The 16,553-nt window shown below is 40.1% G+C and overlaps 1 protein-coding gene across 1 annotated transcript in view; it reads right to left on the reverse strand.

The window, feature by feature from the left end:
* LIMCH1 (LIM and calponin homology domains 1) overlaps positions 1–16,553 on the reverse strand; it is a 173,235-nt gene that overhangs the window by 48,520 nt on the left and 108,162 nt on the right. Inside the window, exons 7-13 of the mRNA XM_050973641.1 lie at positions 14,568–14,763; positions 10,010–10,259; positions 9,064–9,336; positions 4,207–4,497; positions 2,697–2,951; positions 1,032–1,376; positions 18–344 (exon numbers count right to left, since the gene is read on the reverse strand). Of these exons, the coding sequence (XP_050829598.1) occupies positions 18–344; positions 1,032–1,376; positions 2,697–2,951; positions 4,207–4,497; positions 9,064–9,336; positions 10,010–10,259; positions 14,568–14,763 (1,937 nt within the window). The remainder of the gene's footprint in view (positions 1–17; positions 345–1,031; positions 1,377–2,696; positions 2,952–4,206; positions 4,498–9,063; positions 9,337–10,009; positions 10,260–14,567; positions 14,764–16,553) is intronic.

Here is a 16,553-nt window from a genome sequence, read left to right on the forward strand (position 1 = left end):
TGCTTCTGTTCTCTGACCTTTCTCCTTCCTGTAGAATCTTCAAATCCTTTTCATGAGCTACAGCCTCCTCTTGCTGCTGCTGCAGCAGATAAGGAGCTACTGACAGGGAAGGACAATTTATGGGAATGGAGCTTGTGGTACGCCTCGGAAAAGTTCCCATCCTTCTAACCAACATATCATCTCTCTCAATATCTGGTAAATTCCTGTCACATTCTTCCTTGGCACTTTCTTGCTGTTTGCTCAAACTCCATGGGGTTTGTTCCTCAGAGATGACGTCAGAAGCTGGTACAGGAGACAGAGTTCTCCTGCAAGAGTCATCTGTACCTGACTTGACTCCTCCCTCACTAGTGATGAGAATGAGAGGAGGGATGAGACAGACAAAACGTTCTCAGGTCAAATGAAAGGTAAGAAAAGGAATAATCTAACTCAGTTTGCAAATGTTTTATAAACACACAAACTTAGCTGAATGAATTGCTTGCTAAAAGCATTCATTAAAAGGTCTTGCTGCAGCCACAGACTAAATGATCAAAAAAATCCAAAGAAATATAAGATCTGTTAATGTGTTAATGACACAGACAGTTCTTCCCCAGATAAATGCCAGAAACAGAGAGCAGCAGTACACCATCTTCAAAAAGAAAGTAAATCCATTAGGTTTGAAAAAAAACATTTTTTGAAGATCAGTAAGGCCAGCAAGATGAATTACAAATTCCTGATGTGCTGAAAGCAGGCAGAGTAAGGCTGCTGGAATTGAAGCAGCAGAAAAATCACGAATGATAGCTCAGCTCTGAGATACCAGTGATTTCACTGCCCGTCAGAAATTTTGAGCAAGCATTTGCAAGACCTGTGAGCAGCGTTTTGCGCAATTCTAAATGCGTTAAGATACTCTGAAGACATCGGATGTCTTCTGACCAAGGCTGTGCATGTAAACAGCTCTTCGGTTTATGTGGCTGTTCACTCCCATTCAGCTCAGCATCTGGCAAGAACAGGTCTCGTTTACAGCCCAGTAGCACTTCCTAAACCACACCAAATACCTGGACTCCTTTTCTGGCTCAGACACTTCACTGCTGTATTCAGCCAACTCAAGACTGACAGCAGTGGTTAAAGGAGAGCTTTTAACACCAGAGAGACTTTCCACACCGTCTTTCTTGCTTTCCTCTTCTGTTCCACTCTTGGATGAAGTTCTGCCAATAACGAGCTTGTCCCATTTCTGTTGATCAATCTCAGTTACTGGCCCAAAATGCACAAACTTCTGCTTGGGGCTACCAGCCTTTCTGTTTCCTCTGGTTTTGCGGACAGCAAAATCATCATGGGCTACTGCTTTCACTGTGGTATCAGTTGGTGGCAGAGTGTTGCTGGAACATCTGAAATCTTCTTCACTGGTCATAATGAGGAATAAAAGAATGCCCCCAACATGAGACCCTCAGAATAAAACAAATTAAATGCTCCTAAGGTTTTGAAGGGGTTTTATTTTAAAATTCATGGACAACGGTATAAACAGCTGCGGCATACTGAGTCCCAAATGACATATGAAATGCAAAGATACTGCAGACCCATGGGGAAAACTTGGGGAGTACATCCATGGAAGCACTTCCTAAGGGCAAGGAATGTAGCATATGGCCTGTTCCAAATTCAGTTCTTCACCCTAACAAAGCCACAGTTTCCTTATCTGCTCACGTATACCCAGACCCCACACTATATGTGACTGTATGGCACTAGAACACACTTCGGCACGAGGGATTACAGTGGCATGGGAGCACTAGCAAGGGCAATTCACTTACCCTAAACCAAACAGACTGAATCCTGATTTTAATAAATCACCTCAAATGTAACAGAGAGATTGCTAGTATCTTCAGGATGAAAGATTGATTGAGTTTTGATTTATTTGAGCTAAAATTACATACAATAACCATATTGTTAGAAGAATGCCAGAACAGACAGCCATCTTTAATTGCAAAATGGCATGCACCTAAACAGGAAGGCTAGGAGCTGTTATCCTTTCCTCCTGGAGTCACAAATCACCTGCCTATGTTATATACCATTTCCACAGGGAAACAGCTTAGAATAACTGCTTTATACTGGCTCCCTTTGTAGGGGTTTTGTTAACAACAAGAGCATACAAACACCATACAATGAGGCTCCTGAAAGCCCTGTTGCAATGAGAAACAGTGGTGGTGTATTTGCACAGCACTGGAGTACAATGCTGTGCTGATGTATCAGCTCAGGTCTCAAAACAGCACAGACACATTAATGCAAAGGTGCTGATCCTCAGGTAATAGTCCCAAGGTGTAAAACACCCTGAGTCCTGAAGACAGCTTGGAAAGGAGCAATGTAGCTGCTAGTGCGTTAGTGGTACCACTTGGAAATTTGTGCTGTTCAACTTCAAGCAGCTTCAAAGCAAATTCAGCCAATGACAGAGGGACCTTCCTGACATTGTATTGAGTATCTACAAGAAAAGTGACTGTGAAACTACTATAGTGCTCTAAATGATGGACACACTTTCATTTAGCAGATAGCATATCTGTAGACAGATAGCATACCTGTACAGATTTTGGGACTCCTCCTGAAAACAGGAATAGGTAAGGACTGGTTGTCAACAAGGCATTCCTCAAGTTTAAAGTCACAAGCACACACAGCAGGTTGTGGCAAACTAAACATGCTTCCCAGCCTGCCAATCCTGCCACAAGCAGAAACCATACCTGGGCTCCCCTGACAGTTTCAATCTTTTCCAGGTCTCCAGATCTGCTTTTGTTATAGAGGCATTGACAAAAAGCACATCTTCTTGTAGCTGAGGATGAATGCTTTGAGATTTCTGTTTTGTCAAATCATCTCTCTCATTATCAAGATCTTTCACCTGCTGTTCCTCCTCTGGCTCAATCTTCTCATTTTGCACAAGTGGGTTCTCTTTGCTTGTGACTGTTTGCCTTACTGATGTCATGTGCACTCGTCTTCTTCTAATTTAATGCACATTCCAGTTCAGCAAGGAAAGATATTTTGAGGAAGCAATTATAAATCAATGTCAAAAGAAGAGGTTCAGAGCTCAAGAAGATAAAACTGAATTTATAATATTAGTTTCACATGAATTTTAGGAAGTAAACACGGAATGAATCATTTGAAGTTCAAACCTCTCAGCTACGCTACCCCATTCATGCACTACTGAGACCACTTCTTCACATGAACTTCTATTCCCAGCTCAAGTAAGAAAAATCTTTATGTTTTTACTGAATTAAGCATTTCTGCAACAAGCTTTTTCTTAAATAGTTACAAATATCTCATTTTAATATTATTCACACAGCAAATTAAGGTTTTGCTCTCAAACATACTACTCAATTTCTTTGATCTTAAGAGTCATGTCAATAGCATTGGACAATTAAAATTTGGTTAGGTGCTCCTCAGATGTCCTGTCAAACCAGTCATTAGAAAATGTTCATATAATCAAATTACCAGCAACTGAATGACACATTTGATGATTGAAAATTGAAAAGAGCTCTTAAATATTAGAAGAAGTTTTTGGAACATATCAGTTGTTACAGTCAGGGTTCCCTGTAGTGTGTATTTAATGGTTTTATCTAGAATCACATCTGTTTGCTTGGGTAAAACAGTTTCCTGAAAAAGATCTCTACCTAGCAAATATTTGTGTTCAGCTACTTCTTAAAGGTCTGTATCACTGAGCTGAATAAAGAAGAGATTTTCTAGGCTGAAGCCTTGTAACCCCTGATCCATTTCCCAAACCAATGCTGTATAACACACATTAGGACCAGGTGCAACATAATTCAGTGCAGTGTAGCAGGCACATATATCCAGGGCCTTCACTAAAGACTCATCTGGTCTGTGTTTCATGCATGGTATTAAAAGAGCAGGAGATGAAAGAAATGCATTGAAAAACGTGCACTGAAAGTGATCAGAAAAAGTGCTGTGATGCAAAACATATTTTCTAAGTTTATTCTCCACTACTCATGCTCATGACCTGTCTCATGAGCTTAGATAACAAAAGTGTCCTGCCTTTATCTTATTTACATTCACAGCCAATTGACACTTCTCCTCGTACTGTAACAAAAAATTAGTTTGCTTCACTTTATGATAAATCATCTGCATTTACTTTAACCTGTAAGGTATTTTTTGTAGCCAGGACAGCTTTAGGCCTATACAGCAATATATCATGGTGACATTAAGCATTATAATTGAAAGAATAAGACCATGAATGCACACCTTGCATGTTCCTTTTTTTCCATCTGCAATGGCTTTTTACCATCTTCTGGTTTACCTTTCTCTTTACTTGTGTAGGGTCCAATTAAAAAGGAGTTAAATGGAACTATGTGCTTGGGTTGATTCATTCTGGCTCTCCGGGTGGCAAAGTCATCCTTTTCTAAATCAGGAACTCTGCTGGCTGCTTCATCTTCTGAACCAGAATCCTTTCCTTGATAATGTGTCATGAAGGGGTTGTCCTTGCGAAGGATGATGTCTGGGGTGCTTCCGCTGTCTTCACACACTGGCTTTTTACTGACACAGAGCAAAATTAAATAAAGCTCTTGATGCACCAGGGGAGGAGAGGGCAGTGCAGCACTCACCTCCAGGTCAAAAAAACAGCACAGGTAATCAAATATGCTCCAAGCTGCTGTTAGATTGGACAAAGCCTAGCTAGAAATAAAACTTAGCTTATGAAGTACCAAATCCACAAAGACTTTACATTAAAAAGTCAGCATGTTGGACCTTTACTTATTTTAGCTATAGCTGGAAGAACAAGTAAGAACAAATTTTAGCATACGAGATGCAGTGAATGTAGTACCATAACTGGCAGTATTAAACTTCTTGAACACTTCAAACAAAGGAAGAAATGTGATGCAAAAATCTGAAACCTGGCAAATGTTGTTGAGTCCTGAAATATCAGATATTTGGCATTTTTCTTAATAGGTCTATTAAAAAAAATAAAACCCTCTGAGTAATCATGGAGGCTGTCTACCCTAGTATTCTTAACTGCTTTCTTCTCACATGCACCATGATTGATTCTTTTCCTAATTAACCTTTCCTTTCCCACAGAACAAGCCCTCTGTGCCAATCCCTCTGTGCCTCTGTGCCAGCTGACATACAGTAGCTGCAATGATAGCACACCAGTGATATTGGCATGCCAGAAAATATTGCCACCTGCCTTCGTCAGAAACACAACTGCTATCAACACAGCCTTGCTGTCACTGAAGATTATGACAGTAAAGACACTTTACAGCTGGTACCCATAAAATTAAGCTTATTTTAACTTTTTAGGAGTCAATATTCTTAGGCAAACTGAAAAGACAGATGGCAGGAGCTAGGCAACTCTCACACTTAAAAATCTAATTGTTGATATTGATATTTTAGGAAGTGGGGCAGCAAGGACTGTTCCATGCAGTACTTTTGCAGGCATTTGCTCTGTCATGTAGCACACCTTGCTATACAAAGCGAAATAGAGGGGATCACAAAACATTAAACAGACTGGCATTAAGAAAGTGAATCTAAATAGCTCAGGGGTTGCTCTGAGTTTCTCTACTATTTTAAATGCAAAGATTGCTTTTTAAAAGCATTTAAAACATTTTAAATCCCTGCAAGCCCACTACATACACCACTTATTTTACATTCTCAGCTGCCCTTTCAAAGTACTGCTCCACAAAATTGCTGGAGAAAATTACGGGGAAGCCATAAACCATCCCTGGCAGACCAGCCTGGCTCAGGCTCAAAAGACATATGAAACTGTCTGCCTTTGCCTTCTTATGCTGCAAAACACAGGATCCCCTGTCAGTGATGTGGAGAGTACGGTCTCAAATTAGCTAAAGGCAAATTTTTCCTTAGATCTCTCTGAAGGATCAAAATTTCACTTAAGGCAGCAGAATAACACTGGCCAATTGCATTCCAAATGGGAAGTGCTGTCCCTTTTCCTCATGAATATTTGTGTTCACAACAGCTTCAGAAACAGCTGGCTCACCAAGTGATTATTTAATTAAAAAAACTGCTGGATTTTTCAGTCTCATGTCCACCAACAGTAGTGAAGCTTGAGAGCATCAAATGTAGCATTTCTGAGAGTAGTGTTTTTGGCAACAAAGAAATACTGAGATATAGTACTCAAAAGTGTAACTATGAGTCATTGCAATAAGAAACTTAGGGCTTTTAGTATGTTACTAGACTTTAGTAATCACTTTCTAGGTTGAGAATATTTTCCATTCATTTACTATCTTTTTCTTGGAATCAAAGATTAGCTGTGGCATTTTGGGGTCTCCTGAAAAAGTTAACGATGGTCTCAAAAGTATTTTTTTAAGGTCAGTTTATCATGGTATAGATAGCAAAAACTAAATAGTAGATTTAGCTGCAAATTGCTCTTGCACACCCAGCCCCAGCTGCTTCAGAAACAGTAAATGGGTCAATGCTGGTACAGCAGGTGCTTCCAAAGTCACTTGCAGGTATTTGCACACCCTGAAGTAAGGTCTCATACAGGCTTGTAGATCCTTATATTGCATTTCAGAACATTGGAAGGATTTTGGATCCCTATGCTCTGTCAAGGTAAGAGTCTATGTTATTTTTCAACGAACATATCATTAAAGCTACCTCACATTTCTCTCTTAAATTCTCCTCTCCATCATCTCTTAAAACACACTTAATTATTTTCTTTTACAGTGTCTCCATGAATATACCTTTCATATACAATATAGTAATTAAGAGACAGATGTGCAGGCAGTAAGAAAGCAAGGAGGATCACATATCAATAAAATAACATGCAACAGAGACAATTCACTCTTTTGGGAAGGGGAATTACTTTTTGGCATGCATTTGTATAGCATCTCATTCAGCTAACTAAAGGAGCTCTTTCCTAGAACATGCTACAGCAATGGAGACAAGCACTTAGACTTCAAGCAAAAAATACATTTGCATACAAGTTCAAATCTTTCCTGTTCAGGACTCAGAAAAGTCCCCTACTGAGTTTAAGCTTTAGGAACAATTAGATGCCTTGTAGAACTCAAAAGTCACAGTGGGTGTCCTCCAGAGGTCATTAAGTTGAGAGGAAACAGCCTGCAAACAACTCAAAGGAACTAAAATAAAACTGACAACCTCAGGTGAAAAAAACAAAAGAGAGGCTGGTATCAGAGAAAGATGAGGGAGTAAGAAGGGTGAAAGAAAAAAAATCAGAATACAGAAACAAGAGAGACTGAGAATTGCTGAATGCCATTAGTGCATGGAAAATTGAACTTGATGCCAAGAAGAGAGATAAAATGGAGATGTTCAGAGAAGAATAAGACATTAAGAAATATGGTTAAATGTATCCTAAAGTGTCACTACTGAATTCTTCCCTTCTCCTCACTAACTATTCTTCTGCTTTCACATACAAAGAATTTTCCTTACAGACTTCTGTCCTCTGTGCCTTTTCTGCTGTTTCTTCCTACAATCCCCAGAAGCAGGCTCTTACTTTGCTACAGTGATGCTTGGGTTACAAGGTTCTGCTCTTTGACCGTTAGCTGGAAGAGAAAACTGTCATCTCCTCCTTCTTCCAGCTGCCAAATTCCACAAGTCATTTCCATTGAAAGCAAGGAAGAAAAATTACTTGTTATTTCTCCTCCCTTCTCTGTAAGGGCTGTAAGAACAACAGATTGTCCAAGGAAAGAACTACACATTTGTTCACGTATCCTTCCTTTGTAGACATCAAAACAGATCAAGCACAGAGTTGGAAAAGGGTTTCTCAACATGGTGAGCATCCTCCAAAAGCAAACAGAGCTATTGGTTATGCACTGCACTGCTAAAGACAAGTACTACTAATATGTACTACATTTTAGTACATATTACTACATTGCTGCCATTGATACTACAGCCTTACACTCAGAATAGCATTGTGCCAATACCCCTCTGGTTTATGGACTCCCAACAGACTAGCACACTAAGTGAGGCTGAAGAACTAATTTATGCCAGACAGCTCCTCATCATTGGTACTGGGCTTTGTCAAAAGTAATACCCCCCAACCAGACATAAACACTGGTTCAGTACAGCTCGACAACAGTGAAGTAGACCTGAGAAGAGGACATGTGACAGCATATATTCTGTCACTACTTCATCTGCATATGGCACATCTGTATGTGGCTGCACACCAGCTTCACTGCACCTATGAATAAACTGTACCACATACGAGCTGCCTTTCTTCCTACTACATTTCAAAGCCCAGACTGTCAACCAGCAACAGATAAACTACTCACTGTTAGGATTTCACCCCACAATCCAAAACAAAATGTTTTGGACAGGAAGACATTTGGACACTCACCCTTTAGCCAAACCATTTTGATTGTTTTTAAGTGCCTTATCTTCTGACATGTTAGCTAAAACTCTCCTTTGCAGACCATACCCATGAGTAGAAGAGATTGAGATGATGGAAAGGCATGGGCTGTGAGCCTAGCCATCATTCAGCTCTCAAGTTAAAGAATAGGAAATATCCAAATTGAACAACATCCAAAAATAAATAACATAGGTAAAAAGTGAATAGCTACATATATTCTATTCTAAAGTCAGGCAAATTATGTCTGCTGAACTATGCCTTCATACTTAAACTGGTAAATGTGTTAACAAGCACTGGGCATTTATAGTTCCTGCCATTAAAAATAAATGTATCATTTACTAACACAGCTAAAAATATCAACCACCTAAAATGTGTAGTTCAGTAAACTAAACCATCCCACCGGCAACAAGCAATGTAAATATCTGAAACTTTTACCTAAACTAGGCATATAATGTAGATTTGTATATATTTTTATTAAATATGAGAAAGCATTAAGTGGAAGGTGACAAGTAGTCTGTGTAGTAGTTTTCCTGGAGCCTGTTTACATTACACTGTAAGACAATACAATTTCTCAACACAAATGCAGTTAGCATCATACAACTCTGCAATCCACAGCTGCCACATCACAAGCTTTTTCAAACCAAGACCTTCACTAGCAATTGTGAGTGCTTAGCAGACTGGATTTTTGTTAGAAGATGTGAAATCACAGCGGATCAAGGCAGCCCACACCTCAGGCAATCCTACAATAGTGAAGCGTGCACGATTTCCCACACTGCTGGGCTAACCTGCCGTAGCGCTGGGCTGCTGACATCACCTTGATACCAGCTTGCTCCAGTCTTCTTAACTTTCTCATCTCTTCCACATCTTTCCCCTTGGGTGCTGATGCTTCTTTTGCACTACATGAAGGAGACTGGTCTATGGAGTTTTCTTCACTTTGACTCACACCTAACTGATTTTTAAGGGAGCTTGCTTCAGGAGCCATGGAGCCCACTTTCTCTTTTTCACACAGTCCTGATGTTTCATTCAGTTCTTCTTCTATGGTTTCAGGGTGGGGTTTGCTATTGAATTATACAAGGTAGTTTAATGTAGGCTGTGCTTAAAACATACACACTTATAAGCACATTTTGCTGAAGTCAAGATGCCAAAGGATGAATTCTGATGAATAATCAGGGTAGATAATTATGATCTTTAAAGGAGGTTGTTTCTTAGTCCAAATCAAAAGTGAAGTATGAGTTGACAAAACCAAGGTGCAGAGTCACACACAGAGTCACAGCTATATAAACCATACTGTTGTATTAAATACAACATACAAATAAATTTATTTTCCAAAAAAATCCCACAGCAAAAATATTATCTATTTTGATTAAACATATAACACATTACTTTTAATTATCATTTGACAGTAATTGTCTTGAGAACTGAAACAGATTGTCCACAGAACAGTTTTTTCCAGCCTTGGGTTTGAGTCAAACATCCACGTTACCTACATTAACCAATATCTTGTCAAACAGAAGCTATACATTTCATTGTATGGTAAATAATGACATCACAACAATGATTTTCCACTTGTTGCTTTTCTACTAGCTTCACCAATTGCTAAAAACTACTTATCAGGACCACACCAGCAAGAGATTTATTACTGCATCATACACCTTGTGAAAAGAATGAAAACTGGGCAAGTGTTAGAGCACCATCAGTGAGGAGAGGAGGAGGTGGGCAGGCCAGTCTTACCTGAAGGGTCTGTCTCCTAGCGGGGATGTTGCTGTGCTCCAGCTCTTCCGGTACTCCTCCCGTTCGGCTTTCTTTTTCCGAAGCGGAGCAGGTACATAGAAAGTCTGATTACTCTTGTTTGGGAGGTACTGGTTAAAAGGCACAGCTGATTTAGGTTCACCATGTGAGGTCCGCCTGGCCAACATATCATCTTTTTTCACATCTGGCATCTTTCTGTGTGGCAGGTCAGTTTCCGAGTCACTTCCTCTCCCTAGTGAGGAAGGAGGAAAAAAATTTCTTTTTATTTTCACTTTCATCCAGTTGTTTGGGTTATTTTTAAACTATAAATCAGAGAAGACACCACCAGAAAATTACATTAGCCACTGTTACCTGCATTTGTATTTTAAAATCAGTCACTGAAGGTAGTAGCCACAACATCTACACAGACAGTAAACTTTTTTCCATCATTCCCTGAAAAATTAATCTTCAGCCACTGGCCACATCAAAAAACCTTAGGTTAAAACTAAGCCAGACTTGTCAGATAGGGCAGACGTTTGCCTAAAGCCCAGATGACTCCTAGTTGTACATAAGGGCATGTCTGATCTGATTCACAGTCTTGAACCTAGACTAATAGGTGCCTGACTCAAGCACAAGGAAAAAAAGGTTCCATGTTGTATAGCTGCAGAATGGCAGGAATATGTAGATGCTCCTACACACACATTAACACAGCAATTTGAACACAGACAGCATCAGCTTCAGTCAAGACCTGAGAACAGCGGCTGCTGCTGTGAACCAGAGGGCTCGACGGTCTCTCTCCAGTCTCACTGGCTGCCTGGTTAATCAGTCTAGCACACTGCAGAATAGACAGAGACTTGATGGAAAGGTGCAAGAACAGAGGGAAATGATCTCAGGATTTAGATGTTAGATCAGTACAGTGAAGAAATAAAGCGGCAGAGAAAAATCCAGAGTTTGAGAGAATAAGATATGAGGTCAGCACAGCTGGGCGACCACTTGATTTTGTTCAAAAGAGCTAAACTTCCTGATATTTACAATGCATTTAAAACACTGAAACTTAGGTAAGTTTCTAACTGGAAATTCTCAAAATATTGGCGGAACGCCCTAAAGAGCATTAGCAGTGTGGAACTTCCCATTTTGGAAGCCTAGATTCCCTGCATCATCATGAGCCTTTTAAAATAATTCACAAAGAAGTTATGCAAATAGTTTTCTCCCAGCAGTGTAACCTTATCAGGGGCCCTAGTTTGAAGAATGAAATGGAGTGTGTTCAGCCATTTGTGCCATGAGCTATTGCATGTTCTCCAAGCTCTGGAGAGTTGGATGTCTCTGGTCCTTGGCCCCTTTGCAGCACTTGCATCTGCAATTAGCTGTTCCCCTTTTTAGGGTGAAGGGAAGCCACTCAGGTTGCCCTCTTGTTAACAAAACAGTAGTAATTAATGGCTAATTCACTGTGCTACGTACTGAACAACTGCAGACAATGAAGTCATAAAAATCACAAGTAGTTTGTGTATAATTCAAAGTGGGGGAAGTAAAAAGAGGTCTAAATATGTTAGGAATGTTATTTGCAAAGAACTTTTGCAGTAGACTAAGTTATTCATTATTTACTTGGAGAGAGACGAAGAAGAGTGAAAAGGAACAGTAGGAAAAGACATGACACAATGGAAATGAATGTTAGACAGAGATCACAATGCATTTTTTTTGTCAGTAATCTTTCGCTTGAAAAATTTTTGTTAAGAACTTTGACAACTAGCACCATAATTGGTACACTGAATCTATGTCTAAACAAAAAGTGGAGATACCATCACAGAATCATGGGTGTCTGAGGACAGCTGAGGTTTGAAGGGCTGTAGTGTCATTAGACAAAGCAGGGCACAGAGTAAGTAAAAGATAAGAAAATGATCCCTTACTGTTATTTGCTATTCTAATTGCTTTTGACTTTGCTCTGGTGTCTATTTTTGTAACACATCAAAACCAGTCTTGAACTGGCAGACAGAAAGGATGAAATAGATAACCACAGTAGCAGAGGAATTAGAACACATTCCTCTTGTTACTGATGTGCCTACCAGCATCCCCAAGCTGAGTACTTCAAAGAAAAACAGCTTCTTTAATTATTCATGTCTTACTCATGAAATTATTTTCAGCTCAAATTTGCAAAAAAAGTACTTGAAGCCAAAGTACCAAACGGAAGATGCAGCTGTGCTCTACATTTATAACCTAAAGCTTGTTGTTCTACATTCTCAAGTAGAAGCAGCAGCAGTTTCCACAACTAGTAACAAGCAATTATACACTACAGACATGCAAAGATCCTTCTTAAAAGGATCCATGCACAACTGCTGGCCAAGCAGAGCATTTTATTAACTGGCAACACTAAAGGCAATTCAGTCTGCCATTCTACTGTGTTTTAAATAACTATTCTACTCTACCACTGGTTTTGTTTGTTTTTTGCTTAGGGACAGGCTCTCCATGGGACACCAGAGCAGTTCCTCAACAATGAAACTAATCACAGATGGCATTTGTGAAGGTAGTATTACGTACTGCTTCCACCCAAACCAATCACCTTAGCATCACTTAATAATGTCTATTCAGGCTTTTATTTCTTCTAGGAATGGAAGGAATCATAGTTTTAGTTCACAATAATATTATGTGGTTTATAAAGCTCCTATTTGAATGGAGAAACAAGTAATGAAAGCAAAATGTCTTCCTCCATCCAACTTTGCATATAGAGTCATAGAATTGTTTGGGTTGGAAAAGACCTCTAAGATCACTGAATCCAATATACTGTTTCTATCAAAAACTACTAACAGCTGAGTAAAACACTGGCCTGCTGGGACCACAGGAAGAGGTTCAACATGAAAGAGGTCAGCCAAGTTACACCTCACCTGCAACTGTTGGAGGAGACAGCTGTGAAATTATGGCAGTAGTAAGCAGGGAAAATAGGACAAATTAGAAAGTGTTGGCTGGACAAGTCGTACATGTGCACACAGCATCTGCACGCACCCTGGTTAAAGACTAATTTTTCAGAACAAGCTTTGTGTGCTTTCATCTTATTTTGTGTTACAGACTCAGGAATATGACAAGATAGTACGTCTTAGCAAACAATCTGTGGCAAACAATCATAAAACCTTTCTAATGTCTGATAATACGACAGAAGTTGACAGGAAGCATCTACAGGACATATGTAACTGGCTGTCCAGCAGCTCCAAGTAAGCATGGACACTGGACATCCCTCGAGCACCCAAGGTCTAATTTTTGGTTAAGACATGTGAGGTGTTCCTATTTGCCAACACCATGCTTGTCTCATTTGAGAAGGCAGAAAAGTCTCTTATATATACATTATATATATTTTATAATGTGGAGTCTGTGCTCTGCTCAGTGTCTGAGGGGTCATGAGGCTGTTTCAGGGAATCAGCCCCAGTAGCTAGTTCTGGATGGTCAACCAGTAACAGCCTAAACACCACAGGCTACTCAGAGCAGCAGAGCCGATCTTAGCTCTGATTTTCCCAGGGCTCTTTCATAATTCTGCTGTGATACCAGCTCTCCCTGCCAGCTTTCCAGTTCTAAGGAGTTCCCCATCACCTCAGGAAATCTTTCATGTGTCCGGTTATGATTAGCACCAGTTTCTTTCAAACTGCCAAAAGCAGTATGAACATCTGGTTCCTACCAAAAAAATCTTCCTGCCTTTCCTTCTTAAATTAAATAAACAACACTACTAAGGAGAAGTGATTCATATGTGCAACATAACTTCATCTGATGAAGTCTGACTTATTAATCTGTTTATCAGGAATGTAACTGCACAGAAAGAGCCTCAATCATGCATCCTTTTGTCCTAAACCAGAATCCTACTCATGACAGGTAACCTGAGTGCATGCTCCACACCTATTCATAGCAAATCCTTTTTCCTCCATCATGCTGTGTTTAAAAGCCTCTGAAAACCTCTTGGAATCAGAAAAGAAAGGCAGAGTAGCAGTAGCCATTCTGTTTGCCTAGAGCTGCCTGTCCTCTCACAAATGTGTACAAAGCTTTGATGCTGGGACGTAATAATTTACCCAGTTTTCTAAATGCCATAAAAAGATATATGACATTTGATAAAGTGCTATACATGAGCATTCAAAACTGTGCGAAGTATCAGACATTCTCAAGATATTTCTATGTCATTTTTCTGCCCTGCATTTACTTAAGCAAACATTTTATTCACTACAATTCACTATACCCTGTTCCTGCAATTTTAGCTCTTGCTTCAGCCTAGTTTGTAGTTAAAATGAGTCTGCATAACATCCTCTTACACCAAAACCCAGAAAAACACACTTCAGTGTAGTCATAAAACCACCCTGCAATGATATAACTCATTTCCCAATGCTGCACTGTCTTGAGACAAACTTCAGGTAAGCTGTTGGCAAGGTCATCTACACTTCAGGGAGCACAGATCAGCATTCACAGAGAAGTTCTCCCACCGGATTTGCCCGATTCAGAGGCTGTGTGCAGCTTCTGAATGGCACATTTATTCCATAAACGCTACTCCTATGTCACAACATTATGCATGTGCTGCACTGTGACTGGTACTTACCATCACTACTCCCTCTGAGCACTACATCTGGAGACGGTGTCTGCTGCGAGCGGGAGCCAAAGGAGTCCAGGCTGTCAAAGGAATCATCTCTGCCGTGGCGAGGCGGGGAGAGGGAATCACTGCGTTCGGAGTCCCAGCAGTCTATATAGCCGCTGTCACGAATGCTGCGCTTGGGGCTCTCAATATCCTCTGTTTCCTACATGGAAATACAGCAGGAACCTCCTCAGAAAGAAGGCACTGACATACTCGTGAGATGCATTACACACCAAAAAACAAAGCATCTTCCCAAATACTAAAAATCTCCTCCCCAAAAAAGGGTTTCCTTGGTTTTTGCCCCTTCTTCCCCTCAAAACAAAGTGCAAGCTTGCAATAAACCAGTTTTATGCCGTTTAAGAAGAAACTCCTCTCGTTAGATTAGTACAATGAACGGAGAAAAAGTTCCAATAGACCAGTTAATAAACTGATCAAAAGTGAAAGTAACCTGAAACTTGACTTGTCGTCCACAGTCCATAGCACAGCCAAAGGCACTACAATTTTAACATCGTGCCTGCATCAGGTTTAAGTTTGCTGCTTTCCAAAAGATCCCCCCGCCTCTCCTTGCCCATCTATTGTATCTGGCCAGGACCCCAGCAGACAGCATTTGTTGTTGCTGCTTCAGCTCGGCAAAATAATAAAGCAGTGTGCCCCAGCCTCCGTCTACCTTGAAGAGAAATTCCTGTTATGAAAGAGGGATGTCTTTCTCAAGCAATCAGCAATGAAAAATATGCAAAATGCTTTTCCCGATGCCTCAGAAGAATTCAGTTGTGCTCTTTACTCTTTGCCAGCTCCTGGCTCTGGGGGATATGAAAGCACTTGTAGCTGACCCACATGTTCAGAGCAGGGAGAACAATGGCTGTCTTTGACAGCCCTGTGATTATAAATTCTTTCCAGTGCAAGCAGCACATACTAAAACACAGAAACTCCAGCAGAGGGAAAGGTCAATAGAAGCCATCCTCACTCTTGCATTATAATAAATTCCTTGTTTTAGAGAGTGTCTTAATATTAATTACAATCGCACAGACTGAGAAAAAACAAAAATAACTAATTTGTTCAGAGATAAATCTGTTTTTTTCTCCCCCGACAGTAAGTAAAGTCAGAGATGTGGGTGCCATTATCAGACTGACATTTTGTGACCCAAAGAGGCTGGAATGTGATTTTTTTTTTTCCCCAGAAGCATTTGAATATTAATTCCTAATTAAGAAGCACCCCCTGCTTACCACTAGCTGAAGCACAATGGCTACATTGAGCAGAGCTCCCACTGTCCCTGACTGCTAAGGTTTTACCAATCACTAGTATTGCCACTGAGAAGATCAATCAGGAATATCACACTATGCTATGGTGGGCTGCCTCCACAAAAAAGCAGGTTTGCCAGACAAGTGATGGAGGGTGGAGAGCCCTGCAGTAATTCACCAACACTCCCCTGCCGAACGACAGGGAGGCTTGAAGCAGGACTGAGACATCAGACCAAATGCCCAGCAAACTTTTCAGGAAGAAGGCCTAATTAGTGCCACTCACTACTAATCTGCCAAAATACCACATTAAGGCCAGCGGCAAAGGTCACCTAAGGCCAAGCTAAACTGTGGTAATGCCATTAAGTAACCTCACAGTAAATAGAAGTGAAAATATATTCTAAAAACAGATAAAATGCATCTAAAAAAGTTGTAAGGCATCCTATGTAATTTCCTTTCCCAACTAAAATGCTGGTAGAAACAATAGATAACAAAAATCTGTCTCCCTGAAATCTGCATGAATTACACACAGCCAAGAACAAATCTACAAATCCTACCAAAATCCCGTTTGTGACACGATCCAAAAATCTTTTAAAAAATCCAAATTCCTTAAATCCGCTCATCCCTTCATACTAATCAGCTATTCTCAATCTTTAGGCACACTTCTATTTTCCTAAATTACTGTATTTGAATGACACATAACTGTTCAGCAGCTACA

Source organism: Serinus canaria, chromosome 4, assembly GCF_022539315.1.
Source record: "Serinus canaria isolate serCan28SL12 chromosome 4, serCan2020, whole genome shotgun sequence".
Lineage (NCBI taxonomy): Eukaryota > Metazoa > Chordata > Aves > Passeriformes > Fringillidae > Serinus > Serinus canaria.